The sequence below is a fragment of the Tetrao urogallus genome (assembly GCF_951394365.1).
Source record: "Tetrao urogallus genome assembly, chromosome: 1".
NCBI lineage: Eukaryota > Metazoa > Chordata > Aves > Galliformes > Phasianidae > Tetrao > Tetrao urogallus.
The window spans coordinates 144,402,864-144,423,890 of NC_136813.1; the positions used below are offsets into that span (position 1 = coordinate 144,402,864).

General features: G+C 42.4%; 1 protein-coding gene across 1 annotated transcript in view; it reads right to left on the bottom strand.

Annotated features, from left to right (window-relative positions):
* MRTFA (myocardin related transcription factor A) overlaps positions 1-21,027 on the bottom strand; it is a gene marked incomplete at its 5' end in the record, with an annotated part of 95,104 nt that overhangs the window by 17,388 nt on the left and 56,689 nt on the right. Inside the window, one exon of the mRNA XM_079532827.1 lies at positions 9,264-9,329. Coding sequence (XP_079388953.1) covers positions 9,264-9,329 — 66 coding nt within the window. The remainder of the gene's footprint in view (positions 1-9,263; positions 9,330-21,027) is intronic.

The window sequence follows — 21,027 nt, forward strand, 5'->3', positions numbered from 1 at the left end:
CAGTACAGATCAGGGGCTGACTTGCTGGAGAGCTCTGCAGAGAAGGAGCTGGATGTCCTGGTTGTCCATGAGCCAGGAGTGTGCCCTTGCGGTCAAGAAAGCCAGTGGTATCCTGGGGTGCATTACAGACAGCGTAGCTAGCAGGTCAAGAGAGGTGGTCCCAGTGGGGCCACATTTAGAATACTGTGTCCAGTTCTGGACTCCCCACTTCAAAAAAGACAGGGATCTCCTACATGGATTCTTGCAGAGGACCACAAGGATGATAAAGGACCTGAAGCATCTTCTGGAAAGGCTGAGTGACCTGGGTCTGTTCAGCCTGGCGAAAAGAAGACTGAGCGGGGATCCAATAAACGTTTGCAAATATCTAAAGGGATGTGGGAGGCAAATGGATGAGGCCAGACTCTTTTTGGTGGTGTGCAGTGATAGGACAAGGAGTAATGGCCTAAAACTTGAACACAGGAAGTTCCTTACAAACACACGGAAGAATTTCTTTATAGTAAGGATGGTGGAGCACTGGAACAGGTTGCCCAGAGAAGTTGTGCAGTCTTCTTCTATGAAGATATTTAAGACCTGTCTGGATGCCTACCTGTGTGACTTACTGTAGGGTACCTGCCTTAGCAGGAAGTCAGACTTGATGATCTCTTGAGGTCCCTTCCAACTCCTGCAATTCTGTGATTCTTTGTGAAACCCAAATCAAATCCAAATCTCCAACATAACAGCAGAGACAAAAAACCAGGCAAAATGGTTCCAACCTCTTCTGTTCAGTGCTTACCCAGAAGCACAAAAACAGCAACTTAAGCCTTGCAAAGCTTTCCAAGACAGTCATATGGAGATATCTGAGTTCCTGTTACCCAGTGTGAGAAATAAGTGGAATCAGAACCAAAATCAGAACCACTCTAAGAACGAAACATAGCAGAGGAAGGTCTGAACCAGCTGCTAAGAAAAAGAGGTCAGAGTGGCCGTATACTGCGTTAGCTTCTGCAGTTGACAAAAGACACCAAGATCTGTAGAAGCCAAATAATGGATAGAAAGAAAGACAATTTTTTCCCAGATCCTCACAGCTCAAGTGTCAAAGGAGGAGGAGACACTGGAAAACCATCTGGGATAGGTTAAGATCTCAAAATCAGAGTCAGCAATCAGACCTGACAGCCAGTGGGCTTTCCTTGGTCTCTATACTTGGACCAATCTCTTCAGAGACAGCAAGGTGATAACTGAAGTGCAAACCAGCTGGCCAGATATGCAATTTGTAGGGAGGCTACTGGTAAATTCGAAAGAGTGAATGAAGATTGGCTCTTAAAGGGAAATTAATCTTTGTTTGCTATGACTAAGAGAATCTCATGTCACATCCAAAACCAGCCTCTGACTAATTCACAAAGGCAAGGCCTACTGCTGCAGCTTCTATTCATCTCTGCTCTGAACCAAATTCTAGTTTCCATCTCTTGTTTACTATATGCTTTCGTAAAAAGATGAGATAAAGAGCTGCGAGTGTGCTTCACAACTTCCTCTGTCAGTTCAGGGTGGGGTTCCCACCCTGTAGCTTTTGGTGTTTGGTATGCCACGAATCTTGAACCACAGATCAGGGCAGTTGGCATTTTCTTCACCTCACTTCCAAAAAACATTTCTTCAAGGCATGGAAGACAAAAGTATTCAAAAATGGGGTCACATGCACAGAAGGAGCTGTCATTTTGCTGCAGGGCATTATCACAGAGCAGCATGCTGAAAGAATATGGAAGGGGAGGAGGAATACACAGGTGGTGGAAAGAGTGCTCCGTCAGCACCCTTTTGTCTTCATGTAGCGCCCACGAATTCCACATTTGGGACACAGACCTCATGATAATTCAGAATCCTTGCTGATTTCATAGCCCTGACATGGATAAGAGCCCCTGGATTAAGACCAAGAGCTGAGTATCAATGTAAGGGTAAGAACACAAATGGTAAACTGTGATTCTTCAAACCCCAAAATACTACAAACTCAGAAAAAGCAAAGTTTAGATTAAATAAATAAATAAATAAATAAATAAAAATTAAAAAAGCCAAAAAACAATCCAAACATTTTTAGGAAGGTAAGAAACATGTCTCTGGCATGCACACAAAAGCAGCTTTGCTCTTTACTAACACCCTTTGATAACAGTATCACTGTCATTACCAGCTGTGAGTGTTTCTAGTCCCAGAGAGAACAGGGGCTGGATAAAGGTTCCTTCCCACATCATTACTGTTGCCAACACTGCCAAAGCCTGGCATCACAGTCACAGGGCTATGGCTTTAAGGGGACTTCCCTGTCGCTGAGGTATTTCAGCTGCTAGAGACATGGCAGGGGATGAAAGGCCACGCGCCGTGAAGTTGAGCTGAAGAAGTCCTGCCTTGTAGTGTCGCACCATCTCCTGCACCAACACTTGTGATGCCCTTGGTTTGCTTGGAAGTTTTCCTTTAGGATACAGCAGAAGGATAAGACTTATGTTAGCTGTAACAGCAAAAAAAGAGCCTGCTTGTCAAAGCCAATGTGAAACAACTCAGAGAAAGCCCGACAAATTGTCAAGTTTGTCAACATATGAGTTAATTTAAACTCTTAACAGAGATGCGTCATTTCTCAGAGACCTTACCCTCTCCAGGAGCAAAGTGGAAACTGTCACCCATGGTAACAGTTATCAGATCTCTGGGTGATTTGCTACAGCTTCATGTCAAAGAAGATGTACAGCAAACACTGATAATGTACAGATCACCCTGCGCATCCCCATTAACTCTATGCATTCAAAAGGCATTACTGAAATATTAATTGGAAAATAAAAAGAAGAATGGAAAGCTTCAATACAGTTATTATTCTGTGTCCAAAGTGAAGAGGAAATGGAAACCCATTGATTCATCCATTCCTAGACCTGGCCTTATGCCTGCTTCTTGGCTGGGTAACTGTCCCTTTGCAAACTCTTCTGATATCATTACGGAGTGCCAAGGCTGGCTGAGATGTGTGGCAATGAGAAGAAAAAGGGGAGATCATTCCCAGCTAACAAGAATGAACTAACCCAAAAAGACAGTGGGAAAATGAAGGAGAAAGAATTGCATGACATACCAAGTTTTACTTCCCTGAATTATCAAGCATCTCAGCAAACAACCAGTAGAGTTTAATACTTGATTGTTGCAGGGAGCTAGGAAAAATGCAGCCTGTCAAAACCTTCAGAACAGACTTTTCTCTCTGGAGCTTCAGAAGGTCAGACAGCATGTTTCCATTGCTCACACAATGAACTTCCCTAAGTCTTATGAATCAGATGATACAAACACAGGGAAAATAAACACATGCAGCAATCAAAAAACAAACAGAGCAGGTGCAGTTATTAGGGCTCCTGCAGGGAGGTTCTTTGATTAACCATACAGGCTCCCTTCTTTCCACAAAGCCTCAAGGCTTTGAAACTGGGCTTCAAGAGATCCAAGTCAGTGAAGCAGCAAAGCATTCCTGGGAGACATGCAGTGGGATGATGATCAAGTGAAAATGAAACCAGTTACAGATTTCAGTGTGACATGGCACAAACAGAAGTCCAGCTGGATGTGTCCTCACAGCAGTGTTTGGTTTATGACACCTTCTTGGTGTTCCAGTCCTGCTCTCAGAGCACAGCATCTAGCACTGCAAAAGACTCGCTGGCCTCTGTACTTGAGATTGCATTCTATACACAGCGAACCAGGAAATGCAAGGCTTCAGAGATGAAGAGAAGTACTTTAAAAAGTTTTCATTTTTATATCTTCGAGGCTTGATGGGTTTGGACATTTTACTTTTAAGTTTTTTAAAATCTGGTAGCGATGATACAGTCCATATGTTTGCTCTGAACTTCTTATCCTACGTGAAAGTACAACTTCAGCATGTTTTATGGAAAAAGACAAGAGACAGAAGCAGCATTGGCGGGCAGAACAGCTGATACGGGGTGGTAGGCAAGTATAACTTCGTGTTGTTACTCTAAATAGACTTCCAAAAAATACAAGGAACATCACTTCTAAGTCCTGATGTGTAAAGCAGCAGGAGAATGTTGGAGCTAATACACAGCACAGACAACACAAAGCAGGAAGGGCACATTCAGGGGATTAAAGCAATCGGTTTATCTGCAATTCAAATAGAACACACAACAATCCTGAAATGACCACTGCAGGGCCACAGGGCAACACTTCTGAATCAGTAAAACCCTGCCCAGGCACGGCAGCTCATTGTCGATCACAGCCATTATGCAGATGAAATAATGCAGAGGCATTAAGAATTGCACCTGAAGTCATCCATGTAACAGCAGAACATTTCCTGTTGTGAAAAACACAGCACATTTAGATAACTGCACGTGTTCTAACAGCTTGCTACCTTTGCTTTCCTCAATTTACACCAATAGATGCTCCTCTTCAACAAGTAAAACTGGTAAAACATTTTAAAAGCTGGCAGGGGAAGTCTTTTGTTTTGACAATATTCTAGTATGCTCTACCATAGCCACTGTCTATAACAGGAATCAGGATTTGACAATATCCACAAAGGATTTGTTTCCCTCAGCTCCCCTCTGGACAGACCTCACTGTGGCCTTCCAGTATTTGAGGGGAGTCTAAGCAGGAGGGGAATGACTTTTTACACAGGCTGTAATACAACAAGGGGGAATGGTTTTAAACTAAAAGAGGGGAGTTTTAGGTTAGATGTTAGGGAGAGAGAAAAACTTTATTCAGAGGGTGGTGAGGCCCAGATTTGAAGCATCTCCACCTCAGGAGAGTCTGAAACCCAGCAGCACAGGATGCCCACACCTCACACACAGGTATACACTCAGTAACTGACAGACAAGTCCAAGTAGAAAGCTGCACCTGAGTGTTGCACACCTATAGCACAGACACACTTCAGGGCTGAGGCCTGTAAAAACAGACAGTCAGAAAGACAATACTGACTCCGTCCTTCCTGGATTCTATTCCAACTGCTGTCTTCTAACCACGCAGCATCAGGGAGGCTCTGCTTTCAATTAAGAAGTGATTTGCACTGAACAGTTGGCATGGCAAGAGAAGACAAAACATTACAAACCAGTACTGCATCCAATAGATATAGAAGAGGGCTCATGGGATGAAAATTCAAAATTGCCAGCAGGAATTAGTAAGCTGACGAGGACTTGAGCTGAGTACTGTGTGCTGGAAAGGACAGTATTGTTTTCTTCTTTTAACCTGCCTTCTGCATCCAGTCATATACTCCTCATACACGGCATCCCAGAACCCAAATACACTACTAGAGCACTTGGATGCAGGCACAAAAACTGGTGAGCACCAAGTACGCTGAGGCAAAAGGGAAGCTCCTCAAAGTTCTCTTCCTAACCTCCAGCTCACACAATGCCCTTTTCTAAGTGCCTGAGGCACCTTGCAGATAGTCACAAAGCAGTGTTATGGAGCAACACACAGCACATTCCCAGAAATACTTTTCTACTTCTGCTTCATCTGTTTAGGTGAATCTAACGGTCAAAAGAGCAGCTCTGGGGGCAGGACTGTGCTGCATGATGACATTCCCCGCTTGGCTCTATTTCATGTCTGCAGGCAGAAGCCAAAGATCACAATCCCAATCGATCAAGCAAGGGGTATGCAAAGCTTTAAAACAGAAAGAGAAAACAAACAGAAAAAGCACAACATGTTTTGCAAAGCAGAGTATTGCTACACTGGTCAAATGCCTTTCCTCTTCAATTGTTTTGCTGTTTTAGTTGAAGACACTTCCCACATGTCTTCCTACTCAGATGTATCTTAGGTGCTGTGTTAAACATTCTTTGTGAGAGCAAAAAACTGAAGATTTGATTTTCACAAAAAATACTTACGATAGCTGTAAACTTTAAATTCAACACTGTAAAAATGGACAGCATCTGACTGTTCTGCAGCATAGCAGAGTACAGAGCTTTGCACAACCAGCGGTTTTTGTTTAGTTTGCATTTTAAGAGAATAAGATGAAAATCACTTCTGTATATTTACAAAAAAAAAAAAAAAAAAAAAAAAAAAAAAAAAAAAAGCAAATAGTCAAAAGAGCTTGTCTGTTGTCACCATCAGAAGACAGGCCAAAACCTGAATAAGTGTAAAAACTTTCCTTGTTTCAAGGTACAGTCCTAGCTCAGATCACAGCTACATCAGATGCAGATGAAGACTTAGTTATCAATTCTTTCCTCTGGGCAATATTCAATTTTAATCTTCAACTAATGAGTCCCACTGCTAGTAAAAGGTTATGTAAAGTGATAACAGAAGAGTAACAGGAATTAATGAAGCATTAAACTCGATTATTTTGAATCCTCTGTCACTGCTTATAAATGTTTTAGTTCTAACTACATTACACTAATTCTTTAGTGAAGCATAGCCCTGCTGTGTGGTTGGTGGGCTGGAAAGGCTACTCAAGCGAGATTAAGTGTACTTGGTAAAAAAAAAATGTTGATACATTTGCCTTTCTATTATATAAACAGAATTCCACATGGGGGAAAGTAAGCAACTCCCAGCTTTGTTCTGAACAAGCAAAGCAGGAACGGTGTGACTCTCCCTGGCTCTTTACTATGAGCATCACAAAATGTGTTCTCCACTTAGTGGCCAACAGCCCTGTGTGGAAGGAAGCCTGAAAATACAAATCCTTGCTTACAATTCACTAGCTGAATTCAAATACCACATAAGATTTGTACTTCATTCAGGAGAACCAGAAGTATCAGGTACCGTATTTGTTTCATAGATTTTTGCAGGTCCTGGTGGCAGGATCCAGGAATTGAATTGAATGCTAAATCTTAATGAACACCTAGGATAGCATAAAAAAACCTACAACTTTGCCAAGAAAAACAGTTGATGTTGATCAACTGACATCTCTATCTGTCTGTGATAGTGAAACAGTAGGTGTTGTGCCAGACAAGCTCTGGTCTGTTCCAATGGATTGAATGAATGCTAGGCACAGGCAGAATATCTTCAATTCAGATTCATCCCAATATAACACAACTCTCAAACTCTGGGACCTTTCTGTGGTGCAAAGTGAGGTACAGCAGGAAGGTTCAATCAGGAATTTGACTTCAAAAGCCCCTTTCCAACCAAAGCTGTAAGGCTATTGGAGATACAATCACAACTGCCACAACTCTTTTGAGAGTGTAAAGGCTCTTCAAATGGAAACAAGAAGCTAGAAGCCAACCAGCATTTCCTGTGGAGGGAGCGTTCCGTGCCGGCTCATTTTATTCAGCACCACACCATCCTCTTGATTCCATGTTTTAATTTTGTTAAACCATGAGAGAGGGCTGCACAGGGCTGGTTTCCTGAGTAATGAACTCGAGAGAGGGTCAGGGTTTAGTACAGCCATGCTTTGTAGCAGATGATGGGAACACAGTTAAGTTTCTAAATGCTTTCACAGACAGAGTGTGCAGGGTAAGGATATGATAGAACTCTGGATACCTGCACATTGCCAGTGGTAAGTAGGTCTCAGCAGGAACATGGTCCTTAGTCATCTCCTGTACTTTCCAGGTTAAAAACTGGACTTTGCTTTAAGGATCACAATTTATCTCACATTGATCTTCTCATTAAAATGGCCTAGACGAAGAATGTTTTAAACATTTCCCTACATGTGGTTATTCCCAGTTGGCAGGTATGGGTAAATGACAGCATGGCTTGGAGGGAAACACTTTCAAATCATATTTAGAACAGATCTGCTCTTAACTGCAGAAAGAGCCTTTTTATGTGGTGCAAATATTTTCACAATAATACTTCACTGGGCATTCTTCTTTGGTCTGTCATAAAATTCACACGTACAAGACATGAATGAAGCAATGAAGGGTACAACTCTGCAAAGACTTGTTATTTAGGCTGTATTTTAAGCAAATTTAAGACTGACTAATTACTCTGGGTGCCTTGCTTGAACTACTTGAAAGAGCCTCATTCTCAAAGGGCCTGTAAAACAGACCCCTCTCAGGAATCACAAGTTTGGTCAGCAACACCTTGAAGAAAGCCACTACTGAACAAAATATGTATTTGCCTACAATCTACCTAAAGGAGAAGACCACAAAGAAGTCAAGAACATTTAGGAGTATTTTCTTCTGGGAAGCATTCACAAATCACACAGCCACCAGGACATGAGTTTTTCTTCCAAAACCAAGTGCATTCTGTAGAAGCACATGTATGAACTATCCAGGTAAAAATAAGAAGATAGGCGTGATGAACTGTATCCAGACAGGACAATCTTTCCTATTTAATTTGGTAACAGAATTTTAAACAGGGAGCTGAGAAACATCTTGAGTATGTCACTACCTCCCAGTGAGCTGCTTCAGCTTACAGAGTGGTGCTGACAGGTTGTCTTCATTCAGAGAGAGAGCTGACAGCCTAACCTTATGGCTTTACCAAACTCTGAGTCAAGCCGCTGTGTCGTATTACAGCATGTTCCCCAGAAATAGAAGTAAAAAGAAATTCTTTAGTATATTGTCCTCATGGTGTGTGAAATGGGGAAGGGGGTAAACTTCTGAAAGAAGAAAACATTTACCTGAGCCACTGCCTTTTACTAAAGCTGTGAAGTGAAACTGAGCAGAACTCTAAACACTTGTTCTTTGGTCTTGCTTCAGGTTGTTACCTACATACCATTCAGTTCAGAGGCACCGATGCGCGTGGGACAGGGCAGGGAGCAAAACAAAAGTATTTGTTTCTCCACCTGACAGTGAATTTATTTCACTCAAGGGACATCCAATGCATCCACCCAGGCAAGTATACTGAAGTTCTCTGGCTCTGCAGATTTTGCCTTCCCTTGCAGGAAGGCAACTAGCTGATGCCCGTAGGTCCCTTGCTGGCCTTGTTTTCTAGCTACAAACATAAAACATGCCTCCTCCCGCGTTAACATCTTGTACGCACTGTCAGTTTGGACCAAGTTTGTGGGATATGAACATACAAAGCTAAAGCTGCCTCAGAGGTCTGAGGAGCTGACAAACAAGAACAGAAACTGCAAAGGCAGGAAGCCTGTTAGAAGAGCGATTACCAGCATGCATCAAGAATATATGACACTTCTAACAGCACGTTCTCCAGGAGACTTGTCTCCGCTACAATCAAACACAAATGTTCTTTTGGGGTATGGTTACACTTGAAGCCATTTACTCTGCTCCTTGGTATCAAAGGAGGCCCCATACCTAGAGTACCAACCAAGGACAAAGTTCGGTGGAACTGGGTGGGGCTCCTGTATATGATGTTGTTCACTCAGAAACGGACAATTAGATCTTTCAAATCGTACATGAAACCAGTCTCAGCTCAAAAACAAGCACAAAAACATCAAGAGAAAGAGCTGAAGTGATACTTACGCGGCATGATCCCTTGGCTCACCAGCTCCTCCCGTGTGCGTCGCTGCTGGAGCTTCAACTGCAGCACTGCACAACAGCAGAGACAGGGAAGAGAAGGAAAACCATCAGTGTGAGAAGCAATTGAGCACACATTTTCAAATGCATCGTTTTCTTCTTTGGATGTTCAGCGAGCAGCAGAACAAGCAGACCCCCTCCCGCCGCACTGCCCTGCACCGCTGCAATTGCAGAAGTGGCTGCAAGCATCGAGGTTTCCGTGTTCTGCTGTGGGTAACGAGGGGAGGAAGTTGCAAAGGGTCTTGGCAGGGTGATAAAAATGTGCACAGCCAGGGCTGTTTCTCAATTCTTTCTAGAGCATCAAGGTCTTACAAACCATTAATATTAAAAAACAAACAGAAGAACGCTGTCTGACAGTACTCCAATAAAACCAGAGTGACACTCCAACTGCTAATGACTCCTAAAAACCCAAATTACTTTGTGCAGATTAAATTGATCTGAGAAAATTATGGGTCATTAGGTTCTCTAAATTACAGGACCAATTTCCTTCCTCAACTGAGAAATTCTTTCACCTTCACAAACATCTCATGAAAATGAAATATCATGGCTATCTCTACAAGAGTCCTTATCCCACAGCAGAAGGAATCCCTCATCACCAGAATGTCCTCTACTTACTGGAGTGCAACAGAATATATGCATTACCTGTGTACAATGCAATTATCTTTTTTTTTTTTTAAATGCAAATGACCAGTTCACTCATAATTTCAGCAGCTAGATTTTAACAGCAGTTTCCATTCAAACTATATAATCAAAGCAAAATTGTAGAAGTTGTCCTTACAAATGTTCAAGGGCAACTTCCATACAAAAGGTATCTTGCAAAAGCAAAGAAACATACACACACACACGCATCAATTCAGGACAACCTGAGAGAACAGACACCGAATCTCATCTGCAGTCAAGCCCAAGCTCCTAAGCACACTCAAGATAAAACAGCATGAATAGCAAGGCATCTTCCTTGTTTAAACTTCAATTTCTCTGTCAAGTTCACGTTGTATAGTCCACTTAAGAGAAGTCCACACAGATGCAGCAGAACCACCAGAGAACAAAACTGTTCTACAATCTTATTACAACCCTTACACTTCCTTTCTTAAGTATTCTTTTGGTCCAGTACATTCATTTCCTACACTACACCCAAATTTATACTGTACACACCCTAAAGCAGAGATCAAAAAGCTTAAGCAGAAGATGGCACTTCACCTACTTGCATACATCAGCCCATTTTACCTGTTTCCTTAAACCTTCCGTCTGCCCTTTGCATTAAACTGAGCTACACCTTCCAATAGGGCATCTGGTCTTCATGTGAAGTTGGCGAAAGATGAAAACCCCATCACTTCTGTGGTTGCTTGCACAGCAGCTAATCATCCTCACCTCAGCTAGGCCGAACTTGCCTAGCTCCAGCTTCCAATGGCTCTCAACATTCTTTTTTGTTTTTCTTTTTTTTTTGTTTACAACAATGTGAATATAATTCCTACATCTGAAAGCACTTCCGCGTACAGTGTTCAACCCAGCTACCTCCCTTCTCTTACTTAAGCCAAAGGATTTCTCAGGGGGTTCAGGAGTGCTCCTGCATGGCTGGGTTGTTGCTAGCACTAACACAAAGAGGAGGCGAGACCTCATCCTCCTGCAAGCAGTCTCAGCCCTGCCAGGTAACTCTCACTATGCGACATTTTTTCCACTCCTAAGCCATTTGGGGGGCTCATTTCTATACCCTAAACTAGCACATCTTACCAAATGTACACCAGCTAAGCAGTGACTTATAGCATCCACCACCCTAGCTTTAAGTTCAGATAAGCTCAGCATTACTCATTTCTTCCCACTCACACATCTAGCAGTGTATCTGTCAGCTGGTTTTGCCACTTGGCTATTTATTTGGTGGGACCCCCTGCCTTCCTCACTGTGCCAGCTATCTCCACCACTTACCTCCCCAGCTGACTCACCTTTTCCCCAGCACTAGGACATTCAGAGATGAGTTCTCCCACTCAGATGCAGACGGAATTTTCTGCTCCTTGGTGTACACACCTGTAGCTATGCACATTTCACCCAACTGTCCCCATTTGCCTATATTATTTTTTTTTTTTTAAACCATCACTAAGATCATTTATGACTTCACTAATCTTTGTTCCTTCCACACCTTTAGCAGCGCTTGTTTCCAGGCCATGATGAGCTGATCCCAACAAGCAACTCTACCTCCTTTGATTACAGGCAGCTCTTAAACCACTTAAGCACGACATCATTATATTCAAAGACACTTTTAGAAACTAAAACATATTGCACTACGTTAGAGAACTTACACAAGTCTGTTACACCCAGGCAACAGCCCTGGAAACCAAATTTCCAGTATCAAAACAACAAAATTGTGCTTGAGCAGACCTGCTCTCCTAAAATGGAAAAGCTGCATAATAGGATTATACCGCTGCTCTTATTTAGATTATCAAATTTTCCATAGCTTTTTCCCCCTGGAACTGATATTAGATCACCCTCTGGTTACTCATTCTCACTTTTTCACTAGCAGTGCAAGGTTCTACTTCTCTTTCACTCCTCTGAAACCTCCCTAGTACTACCAGACTTATTAGAAATCATTGTCAGTCAGACAGAACACGAACTTCACAAACAGCTCAAAAATCCCTTCCCGAATTCAGCTTCCCTTATGAATTTTCCAAATATAACTTAGTTCTATATCAGTTACCATCTGCTACCCTTTTTCTCTATTCATTTTATGCACCTATTATTTTTAAACACCACATCCCCTCACAGCAAGAAGTAGCAATTGTCAAGAGGACCAAACCAACGAGTAGGAAAAAGGTCATTTTCTGGATATTTTTAATAGCTATTAGGCAATGCCTGGGATTAGTAAATGTATACACATATTAAGCAGAACTTACAATTAGCACTTTTTTTCCCGATACAGTTTATTCTGGGAGGAGGGCAAAAAAAAAAAGGATTAATTCAGCTCACTTCTGAATTCATTTGGTTTAAATAAGTACTCAGAGTTCCAAACACCATTTTGTATATTTAGGAGATCACCTGTTTACGTGTGCAAGTGTGTGAACCCTATATATAGATTAACAGATGTCCCAAGAACCAATCCAAGGCTGTTCCATGTGGAGCTCAGCCAAGGGTCTAGAATGACCAGAGAAATACAAAGTTACTCAAAGACAGACCGAGTGCAAGTCTTTCAATCACAAACCAACCATCTCCTGTTTCCTTTAAACCCGCAGTTAAAACTTTATATTAATTTCCAAGTCAGGAAAGAGCATATATCTGCTGGCTGGAAAATAACTCACGTCTCTCATAAAACTCATGTCTGTGTAACATTTTCTAAGCTTTGCATCCTTGTCTGATCCTCCCACCAGAAAATGAGAATGTCTGATCTATTTCATAAGTTTTGAAATACACTCAAATTTGGACAAGGCTTCTAGGTCTCTAATGGACTCCTTTGAGAATGACTAAGACACACCCCTGTTCACTGCAGGGGAAGTTGGGACTAGATGACCTTTAGGGGTCCCTTGCAACTCAAATGATTCTATGGCTATGCTTCCAGAGCATCTGGAAGATGGTACAGTGAGTTGTTGGCAGCCATTTAGAAGCAGGGAAAAGCAGCACTTCTGTGAGTGTGTAGCAACAGACAACACTGCAACACTACCTACTTAGTAAAGCTTTTAAAGAAATAGAGCAAGCTGTGACCACTTTCTGTTCGTCTTAGCACAGAACTGCAGAACACTGAACTCATGGGCACTGTCTGCTAATGGTCGGTGGCAACAGAGACTGCACCCACACTGCACCCACATTGACCATAGTAACAGGGTGCCTCAGCAGTAAGCAGCGGTAAGAACAAATATTTATGATGAGTAAAGTTGTTTTTTGCAGCTTGCCATCTATATCTGCAACAGCGTGTCTGCCCCTAGGTGTACCTACCTGAAAGCTCCTCAACTTCTAAAGCACACTGCATGCGTAACAGCGTGCACAGGGCTGCTGAAACTAGGCCACAGTCTCTGCATCTCAACTCCTTAGGAGAAAAAAATACTTCAAGCCTATGTCACATACCATGACAGATTTACAACGACAAATTAAAAAAATATTCTGTATTTCCTGTTGCTTGTAACCAGCAATGAGAGGTGTGCAGCAATGAGGATGGCAGCATCCCCATTTCTGCCAACCTTTTCTCCTAAGGAAACCCCACAGACCCTGAAGGTGGCCTAAGCAAAGGGAGGGCAGGCAGAGTATGCAGCCCAGTGCAGCAACGGAGTGAGCAGGGCTCACAGAGACCAGAGCCATGTGCTGGCTGGTTGCCTGGTTGCTGGTGGAGACTGCTGATCGATTTTCAAAGTCGGTGATTGCAGTTTGCCCTATGTAAAAATTCCTCCTTGCAACCCAATCGATAAGTCACACAATTGGAACTGGAAAGAGAAACCAGCAAAGAGCAAGTGAAATTAGCCGAACCTCATTACCATAACTGAGGAAAGTGCAAGGCATTAAGTCAAAGCAGTGAAAAGCAAACCATGCACTTTAAGGCTCATTATGGGCCACGTTGCTTTACGTATAAGTGCTCAGCACCTCTGCACACCCATGTGAGAGCCTAGAGTTGCAGCACGCTCCCCATTCCCAGGACAGCAGGAACACAAGCTGTCACACCAAACAGCTGGAATGCAACCAGCTCAACTACGATATACAGAAGTACAAGAAGGGTTTGACAGCATGGGATAGCTAGTGAGGAAAACCATTGCAGCTATTTGTGTAACACTAACTTCAATATGATAGCATGTTAACACAGCTTTGAGAGGCAAAGCCCCATTCAAGCCATCCCTCAGCCACCAGCAGCCATTCTAATTACATCAAGAATTTTTTCCTAGCTTCTGCTACATTAAATAGTCACATGTGACCAGCAGCTGTGGAATATGCAGCACATCAACCCCTGGTTTCAGTGGACATTGTATCTTTGGTTTATGACAATTTCAATCACTAGGAGATGTATGGAGAAAGCTTTCCCCCGAGACCACAAACGCTCTCAGCGCTATTTTGGCTGCTCCTGCTTACAACAGAAAGGCTGACTTGCATCAGCCCTTCCATGCCTCAAGGGGAAGCCAGATTACATCCCAGGTCAGACACCAGCAAGAAGAGCACGTGGCCACCTTCAACAGCAAAACCGTTCTGGACTGAGGCAGCAAAGGGTGCTATTCTGAGGTGTCAACAAGAAGCTACAAAAGATGACAGCTCTATGAGTCTGTGACCAATGAGTGAGTACACAGTGGTCAAAATGAATTTTGAAAATAATTCTCATATTGCTCAGGTTGATAATTTTTTCAGAGCTGCCTTTTGTGCGGTTGACTACAGTGGCCCATGACGTGGAATTTGCTAGAAAGCTGGGTGCCAACAAAGAAAAGCCAACTTTGGGGCCCGTTTTAAGGGCAATTTTCTCAGGCTAACAGCGTTTTAATCCACTAACTGCTGATGGGAAACACACGCTGGCTTTGCATTTAAGCAGACTGTGCAGTTAGCAGAGAAGCATTTAAGTGAAGCAGACTGTAAATGACACCCAAACTGCAGGGATTATATGGCAGTTTGCTACCCAGGCAAGGGGCTGCCAAAAATCTGTGTCCCTCTGCGAGGTGAAGGAGAAGCAGCAGAGTGCACAGCTGATCGTCAGTCTGCAAGCAGCCACTGGTGCTGCAAACAGCATCCCTGTGATTAGATTCATTTGGATGCATTTACAAGAACAGCTTGGAGTGAGCCTGAGCAAAGGGACTGTTAAGCAGAAGTTTATTTCTTTACTACGTGAGATTATCTCACATTTCACTACCTCTTTTCTCTGCTGCAGCAACAACAGCTGCTATTAAAATGCAGGCAGTTTCCTCATCTCTTCCTTAGCAACCATACTATGGCAAAAATTTGGTTTGGGAAGGCAAGATGGAGAATTGGTTTAGTCTCTCAAACTGCTGCAAGGACTTTTTGCACTAGAGGCATACTTCACTGACTTCTATTCATGCTGCGCTCGCCTGTTCATGCGAGGCAGGATTGAGGTCCATCTCGCTGCAGCCAAGGAGGAGGTCTGGGCCACACCTCCTGAACAGGAAACAAAACCAGCATCCGACTGGATCCTTGCTGCAGGTCCTGTGAACAAACAATTTCTTAGCAGCACTGCAGCAATCAGCACATCCAGCTGCAATATGCTTAGGTGGGCAGGTGTCTCATACAATTTGGGTGATACATATGAGTGCTGACAACCTCCTTACCCAGCTTGCCCAAGGACAGATGCACATTGACACAAGGCCAACCAGGAGGTTGAACTTCAACGGCATTTCAATGGCACTTCAAGTACAAAGGACTTGGAACCTTTCTCACGACCACCTTTTCTTATTCTCTTGAGAGCACAACTCATTGTACATATGGGAACAGGAATGCAATTCTCAAAAAAACAGAACAGATCCTCCACCTCCAAAGCTACAACCATCAGAATATTTCACAGTAGGTGGGCAAGCAGTAATCCAGGGATGCAATGCGGGTCATGCAGTGCTAGATTTTTTTCCATTCAGCACTTCAAAAAGCTTTTTAAAAGCAGCTGATAAGTATAGAAAAGGCATGAGTCTGGGCATCTCAGCTGGACATTTAAGAACACAAAGAGAAGGAAGAGAGAAAATAAACCAGCTTTCACTCTCAGGACAAGAAGAGCTGGTTTCTTGATAAAATCATTCTCTTCAAAGTTTCCGTAGAATTTTACAGCTCAAAGTGTTATTGGATTGTATACGATCACAACCAAGACATGCAGTCCCCAGAGGCCTGCTGACAGATGAGATGCTGCATAGCGGTGGCCCAAAGGCCTGGCTCCGGATGCCAGAAACAAAATTCAGTGACAAGGCAAAAGCTTTTTGTTGGGAAGACGCTGTTGGAAGAGAAGTATGAAATAGGAATCATCTTTCAAAATGTTTTTAAAGTATGAGGACATACTTGCATGTGTTATCATTTAATGAGTCCATGTCACGAGGCATTAACTCTTTTAGTGCAGTTACACAAATATGGATTCTTTGATATCACTCATGTAGCAGAATCAAAGATCCCAACCTACAGAAGAAATTGGTCCCGAAAGAATATGGAATGAGAAGCAAATACAAAACCAAAAGCAAAAGGATCTTCTCCATCCTCACACACTACCACAGGGTAGCTTGCACACACCACTGAGCACAGAAGAACCACCTTACCAGGTCATTTTTGAGGCTTCAATATCAAATTCAACACAATGCCAAAATCAAACTAATCTAAATTTTAATATTAATTTCAACGACAAAGCCATCATTCACAGCAATTCTAGTTTTGTGACCAGGTAATATTACCAAACAGACAAAAGCAGTAGCATGGTAGAAGTGTAATGACATAACATGATCTAACCTCAAGGAAGGACCAAATCCTGTTTGGTGCTTCTCAAAGGCTTGAGTCAGCACTGCAGTTCTACAGTGGTGCAATGTGCAGGTGCGGAAGGAAGAACAGGTCCATAGGCTCAGAAGTTTACAAACTCAGTCTTCAATTTCACAGACACGTTTACTACGCAGGTACTGCTCACATATGTGACACTGAATAGATGCACAACTTTATTACTACTGCAATCCAAAAGTTACACCAAATTCTGCACATTTCTTGTTATGTTCGTTTAAAAGAAACACCAGCAGTTGCTGTGGATTTTACAGCAATTGCCTTTACCTTCTTCCTTCCTAGTTTGTTTAAATTCCTGCAATTCCATACAATCTTGAGGTGGTTAATGAAATTTTGCTCATTGCTTTTTAATGCAACGTAAGCTTTGTTTTCTTACTAGCATTTTGAGTCAGGTAGATATATTTCATATTATTGTACATATGAGATATGTTAGTACGTTAGTCTTTCCATCTAACACAGAGAAGCCCACTCTAACAGCCCACACCTAATAGCCCACTTCAGCACTCACTGAAACTGTTAAAATAGGCCTTTGACAAATGAAGCTGGCATTTTTAGTGAAATATGCAACATGTAAAAGTGTGCAACAAGCTCATCAACAGGAAAAGTGGATCTTCCTTCTGTGCAATGTATCCATTCCTATAGAATTATTTAGTCCCAGAAATACTGGTTAGATGAAAAGCAAGGATGTGAATAGCCAGGCACATATCCCTATCTATGGAATCTGGCTACCATGCATGATCCAACAGGATGACCTGTAACAAAATACCTAGGTGGAAAGGTCTACTAAAATTGACACATCAGTATCATGAGACAGTAAGTACGTAACTACCTCCTATTATCTGTGATGAGTGCTTGTTGATGTCATCTGTATATCCATTGTTGCTATCTATAGCTGGAAGGGAAGCCCTGAGGGAAAATTCTGACTTCATAGAGAATTTCCCAACTTGCCACATGAAGTCAAATCACAAGTCTATACTGATTTATATGTTTCCATGAAACAACAAACAAGAAAGAACCAACATTGCCATTAGCCACCTTGCAAAAAAGACCCCAGAAAGAAATTCTCCAAGATAACTTAACGTGACGTGGCAGATGAGGACGAATGAAGGAAAAAGAAGGAACAGACAGACATATCCTGACAGTCAGATCTACAGCTGTCTCCTAAAGAGACAGAACAAAAGGCAAGCTGCATTAGGGAAAACACACTTGTACTTTTTTCATTTCATTCTTGTACAGAGGCATCTCTGCCTATAAGAAGTAAGAGCTCCAACAATCTTATTTCCCTTAAAGCCAAGACATCAGAGTTTTTTTTGTTTTGTTTTGTATAAAAATTATACAGGAGACAGGTAAAAGAATGTTTAGAAACAACAGAATCTCAGCGATTTTTCAGACTATTTTAAATCCCTTGTTCAAGGGACAACACGTTTGTGCATTCCTATTAAGCAGAAGAAAAATCAATTCTTGAGAGAATGCCAAGTCATAAAACGCACGATTGATTACACACGTTTATCATATTAGATTTAATGAGGAAAAGCTTTCCATGCCTCTTCCCGCAACAAGAGACGCGACAGCGCATTTTTCCTTTACAGCTCAATTTCTGCTGCACACAGAGCTCCTGTGCTCTACCAGCCTCTCACATCAAGGCCAAACCTTCCCCGAACACTTCTCAAGGACTGCACTGGCCCAGAAATTCAGCCTTCCTTCTACTTCAGGGCACCCTCTACAGATAGAATTTCTCAGCTCCCTTCACAGAAACTACCTCCTGGTGAAGACATCACAGAATTTCTGTACAAAAAGATGGGATCCTTAGACATATGAGCTGTATTATTGGGTTTTCCACCAAACTGAGGAATCATTTCTACATTTCTAAGATTTTCTTATTTGAAGAAGTGGAAACCAAATGCAAATTAAAGCAAATGCTTTTTTTCATAAGTGGTAGAAAAAAAGGACTTTGAAGTATGCAAATTCAAACACAAAACCAGCATTTCTTTGGAAGAATTAATTAACTGATTAAAAAGGGATCTTGGAAAGTGGGTCTTTATAATTTTAAATTAGCTGGCTTTAGCATCCCTCTCCCAGCTTCAGTCTGTTTGACTGTGCTGACAGTTACTTCACAGGACATGAAACAAATTGGGGTTTGCCCAGCATACATACTGCACGCAAAATACAAGCTCAGGGCATTCCCTATCCACCTAGCATTCCTGCCACCAGCTACTGTCCAAATCACAGCATCCTCTTTTAGCTAGAAATTCAGGTAGATGCTACAAGGAACTACTGCACTTCCTCATGAAAAAAACATCTTTGCTGTTTCCTCAAAGAACATATGCCACAGCCATGACATAGAATCACAGAACAGCCTAGGCTGGAAGGGATCTTAAGGATCATCTAGTTCCAGCTCTCACTCACCACATCATGCAGCTCAAGTCCACATCAGGCAGCTCAGGTCCATATCCAACCTGGCCTTGGGTGCTTTCAAGGATGAGGTATCGACAGCTTCTCTGGGCAGCCGGTGTCTTCCCACTCTCTGAGTAAAAAATTTTTTCTAATATCTAACCTAAATTTTCACTTGTTTAGTTTAAAACCATTTCCCCTCGTCCTATTACTATTAGATTGTATAAAAGTGAGGTTTGAATAAAGATCCCCACCTTTTTACTGCAACAACTTGCTGCATTCTTTACAGTCAAGGGACAGAAATTCTACTGTCATTGTGTTTGTACTTGTGGAAAAGTTCTAAGTTTCAGCTATGGTCATTGTGTATTGTACACTGTACAGTAGAAGTCAGTTCCTCCACAGCAGCACGGTATGGAAGCTGATCCTCAGAGTTCACTTTACACACAAAAAGCACATAAAATCCCCTCAAGCTCAACTGTGATCATACACACCTGTCTGCTACTTTTTGCTTTCTCTTTGCATATTGCTTCCTTGCAAATGTCTAGACTTTAGATCTCCAGAACACTTTGGTTTGGGTGTTGAGCTTTTTTTTTTTTTTTTTTTTGCATAAGAGAAGTTCCACAACCTTAAACACAGATCAGGGGCTATAGACTTCATGTGCTTCTTAAGTGCCATCATTGCTGTAAGTACCTAAATAATATAATTTTGTGCAAAAAGTCAACCAGCAAAATTAAAAAAAAAGAAAAAAAAAGAAAAAAAAAAGAAAAAAAACACCCAAAAGCAACAGACTACAGCAGCTTGTGTGACCACTTGACTTCAGCCTGGTGGACAAATTCTGCGGGTGTTTCAATAGCTCCTGCTGGCTCAGAGTTCTGCTGAAGGCCACAGAGGAGCAGCAGGTACCCCCACACTGCCTGATCCGCTGTCAGAGGTGAGCTTTTGCTAATGTTCAGAACAAAGCAAGTGAAGGGCAGACACATTTCCTTTCCGTTGCTCCTTGCAGTGAAGAGGCAGCAGAGATAGCTTCGTGGTGACTGCACTTGCAAACCGCTGTAGTTAGATTCACAGTCATGTCGGTCCTGAAGACACCATCCTTGTACTGAACTGCCTACAGTCAATGTGACAACTATTATTAGCAGTTGGGAAAGTCTCTCAGTGAGGCACAAAGGCACTGTTAGTTTAGTATCTACTCGTAAAATGTCATCTGTCACTTCCGAATGGCACAATTTGAGATCTGAGCATGGAAAAGGAGGTAAGCTGCAAGCAGGCTTGGGATATCCATTCATAAGTATCATGCGGAAAGAAGTGTGAAAGCTTTGGAAAGTGAAAATGAAGAAAAAGAGCATCAGAAAAGCATCACATGGAGCATTTTGACAGGGGCACCAAAATAAGAACGAAAGCATCAGAACTGAAATAGGGACAGGTTACATGCTGCTTGCAATGATGACCAAATGACATGAAGGGCGTGTATATGGTCTGGCTTCCAGCACTGCTGCGCAATTTGCTGAGATAAGCAATGAAAGAACATAGCTCCTACGCCATGCGATTCCTACCCAAATAACCCACAGCTGTATTCTCCATGCATTTAATACTACAGAAATAATAAGCAGCACAAATAAACTTCACATGGAGAAAGCTGAAAGCAGATCTGTTCTCTCAGACAGCCAAAGGGTGTCCATCCCTCAGTTCTGCACAACAGCCCAGCCGTGCAAAATGTTTGTGCCCTGCCAAGTGTGCCTGTGTAGAAGGTTATCAATCAGATGTGCAGCAGAGAAGTTGGGGGAAGTATTGGGCCCTCAGACTCTGTGAGCTTCAGCTCTGTGCGCTGCCTCTGGGCATGGAGGCCTCAGAACAAGGTCTTTGTAGGCACAGCTGCAACATATGATGCCTGCATCTA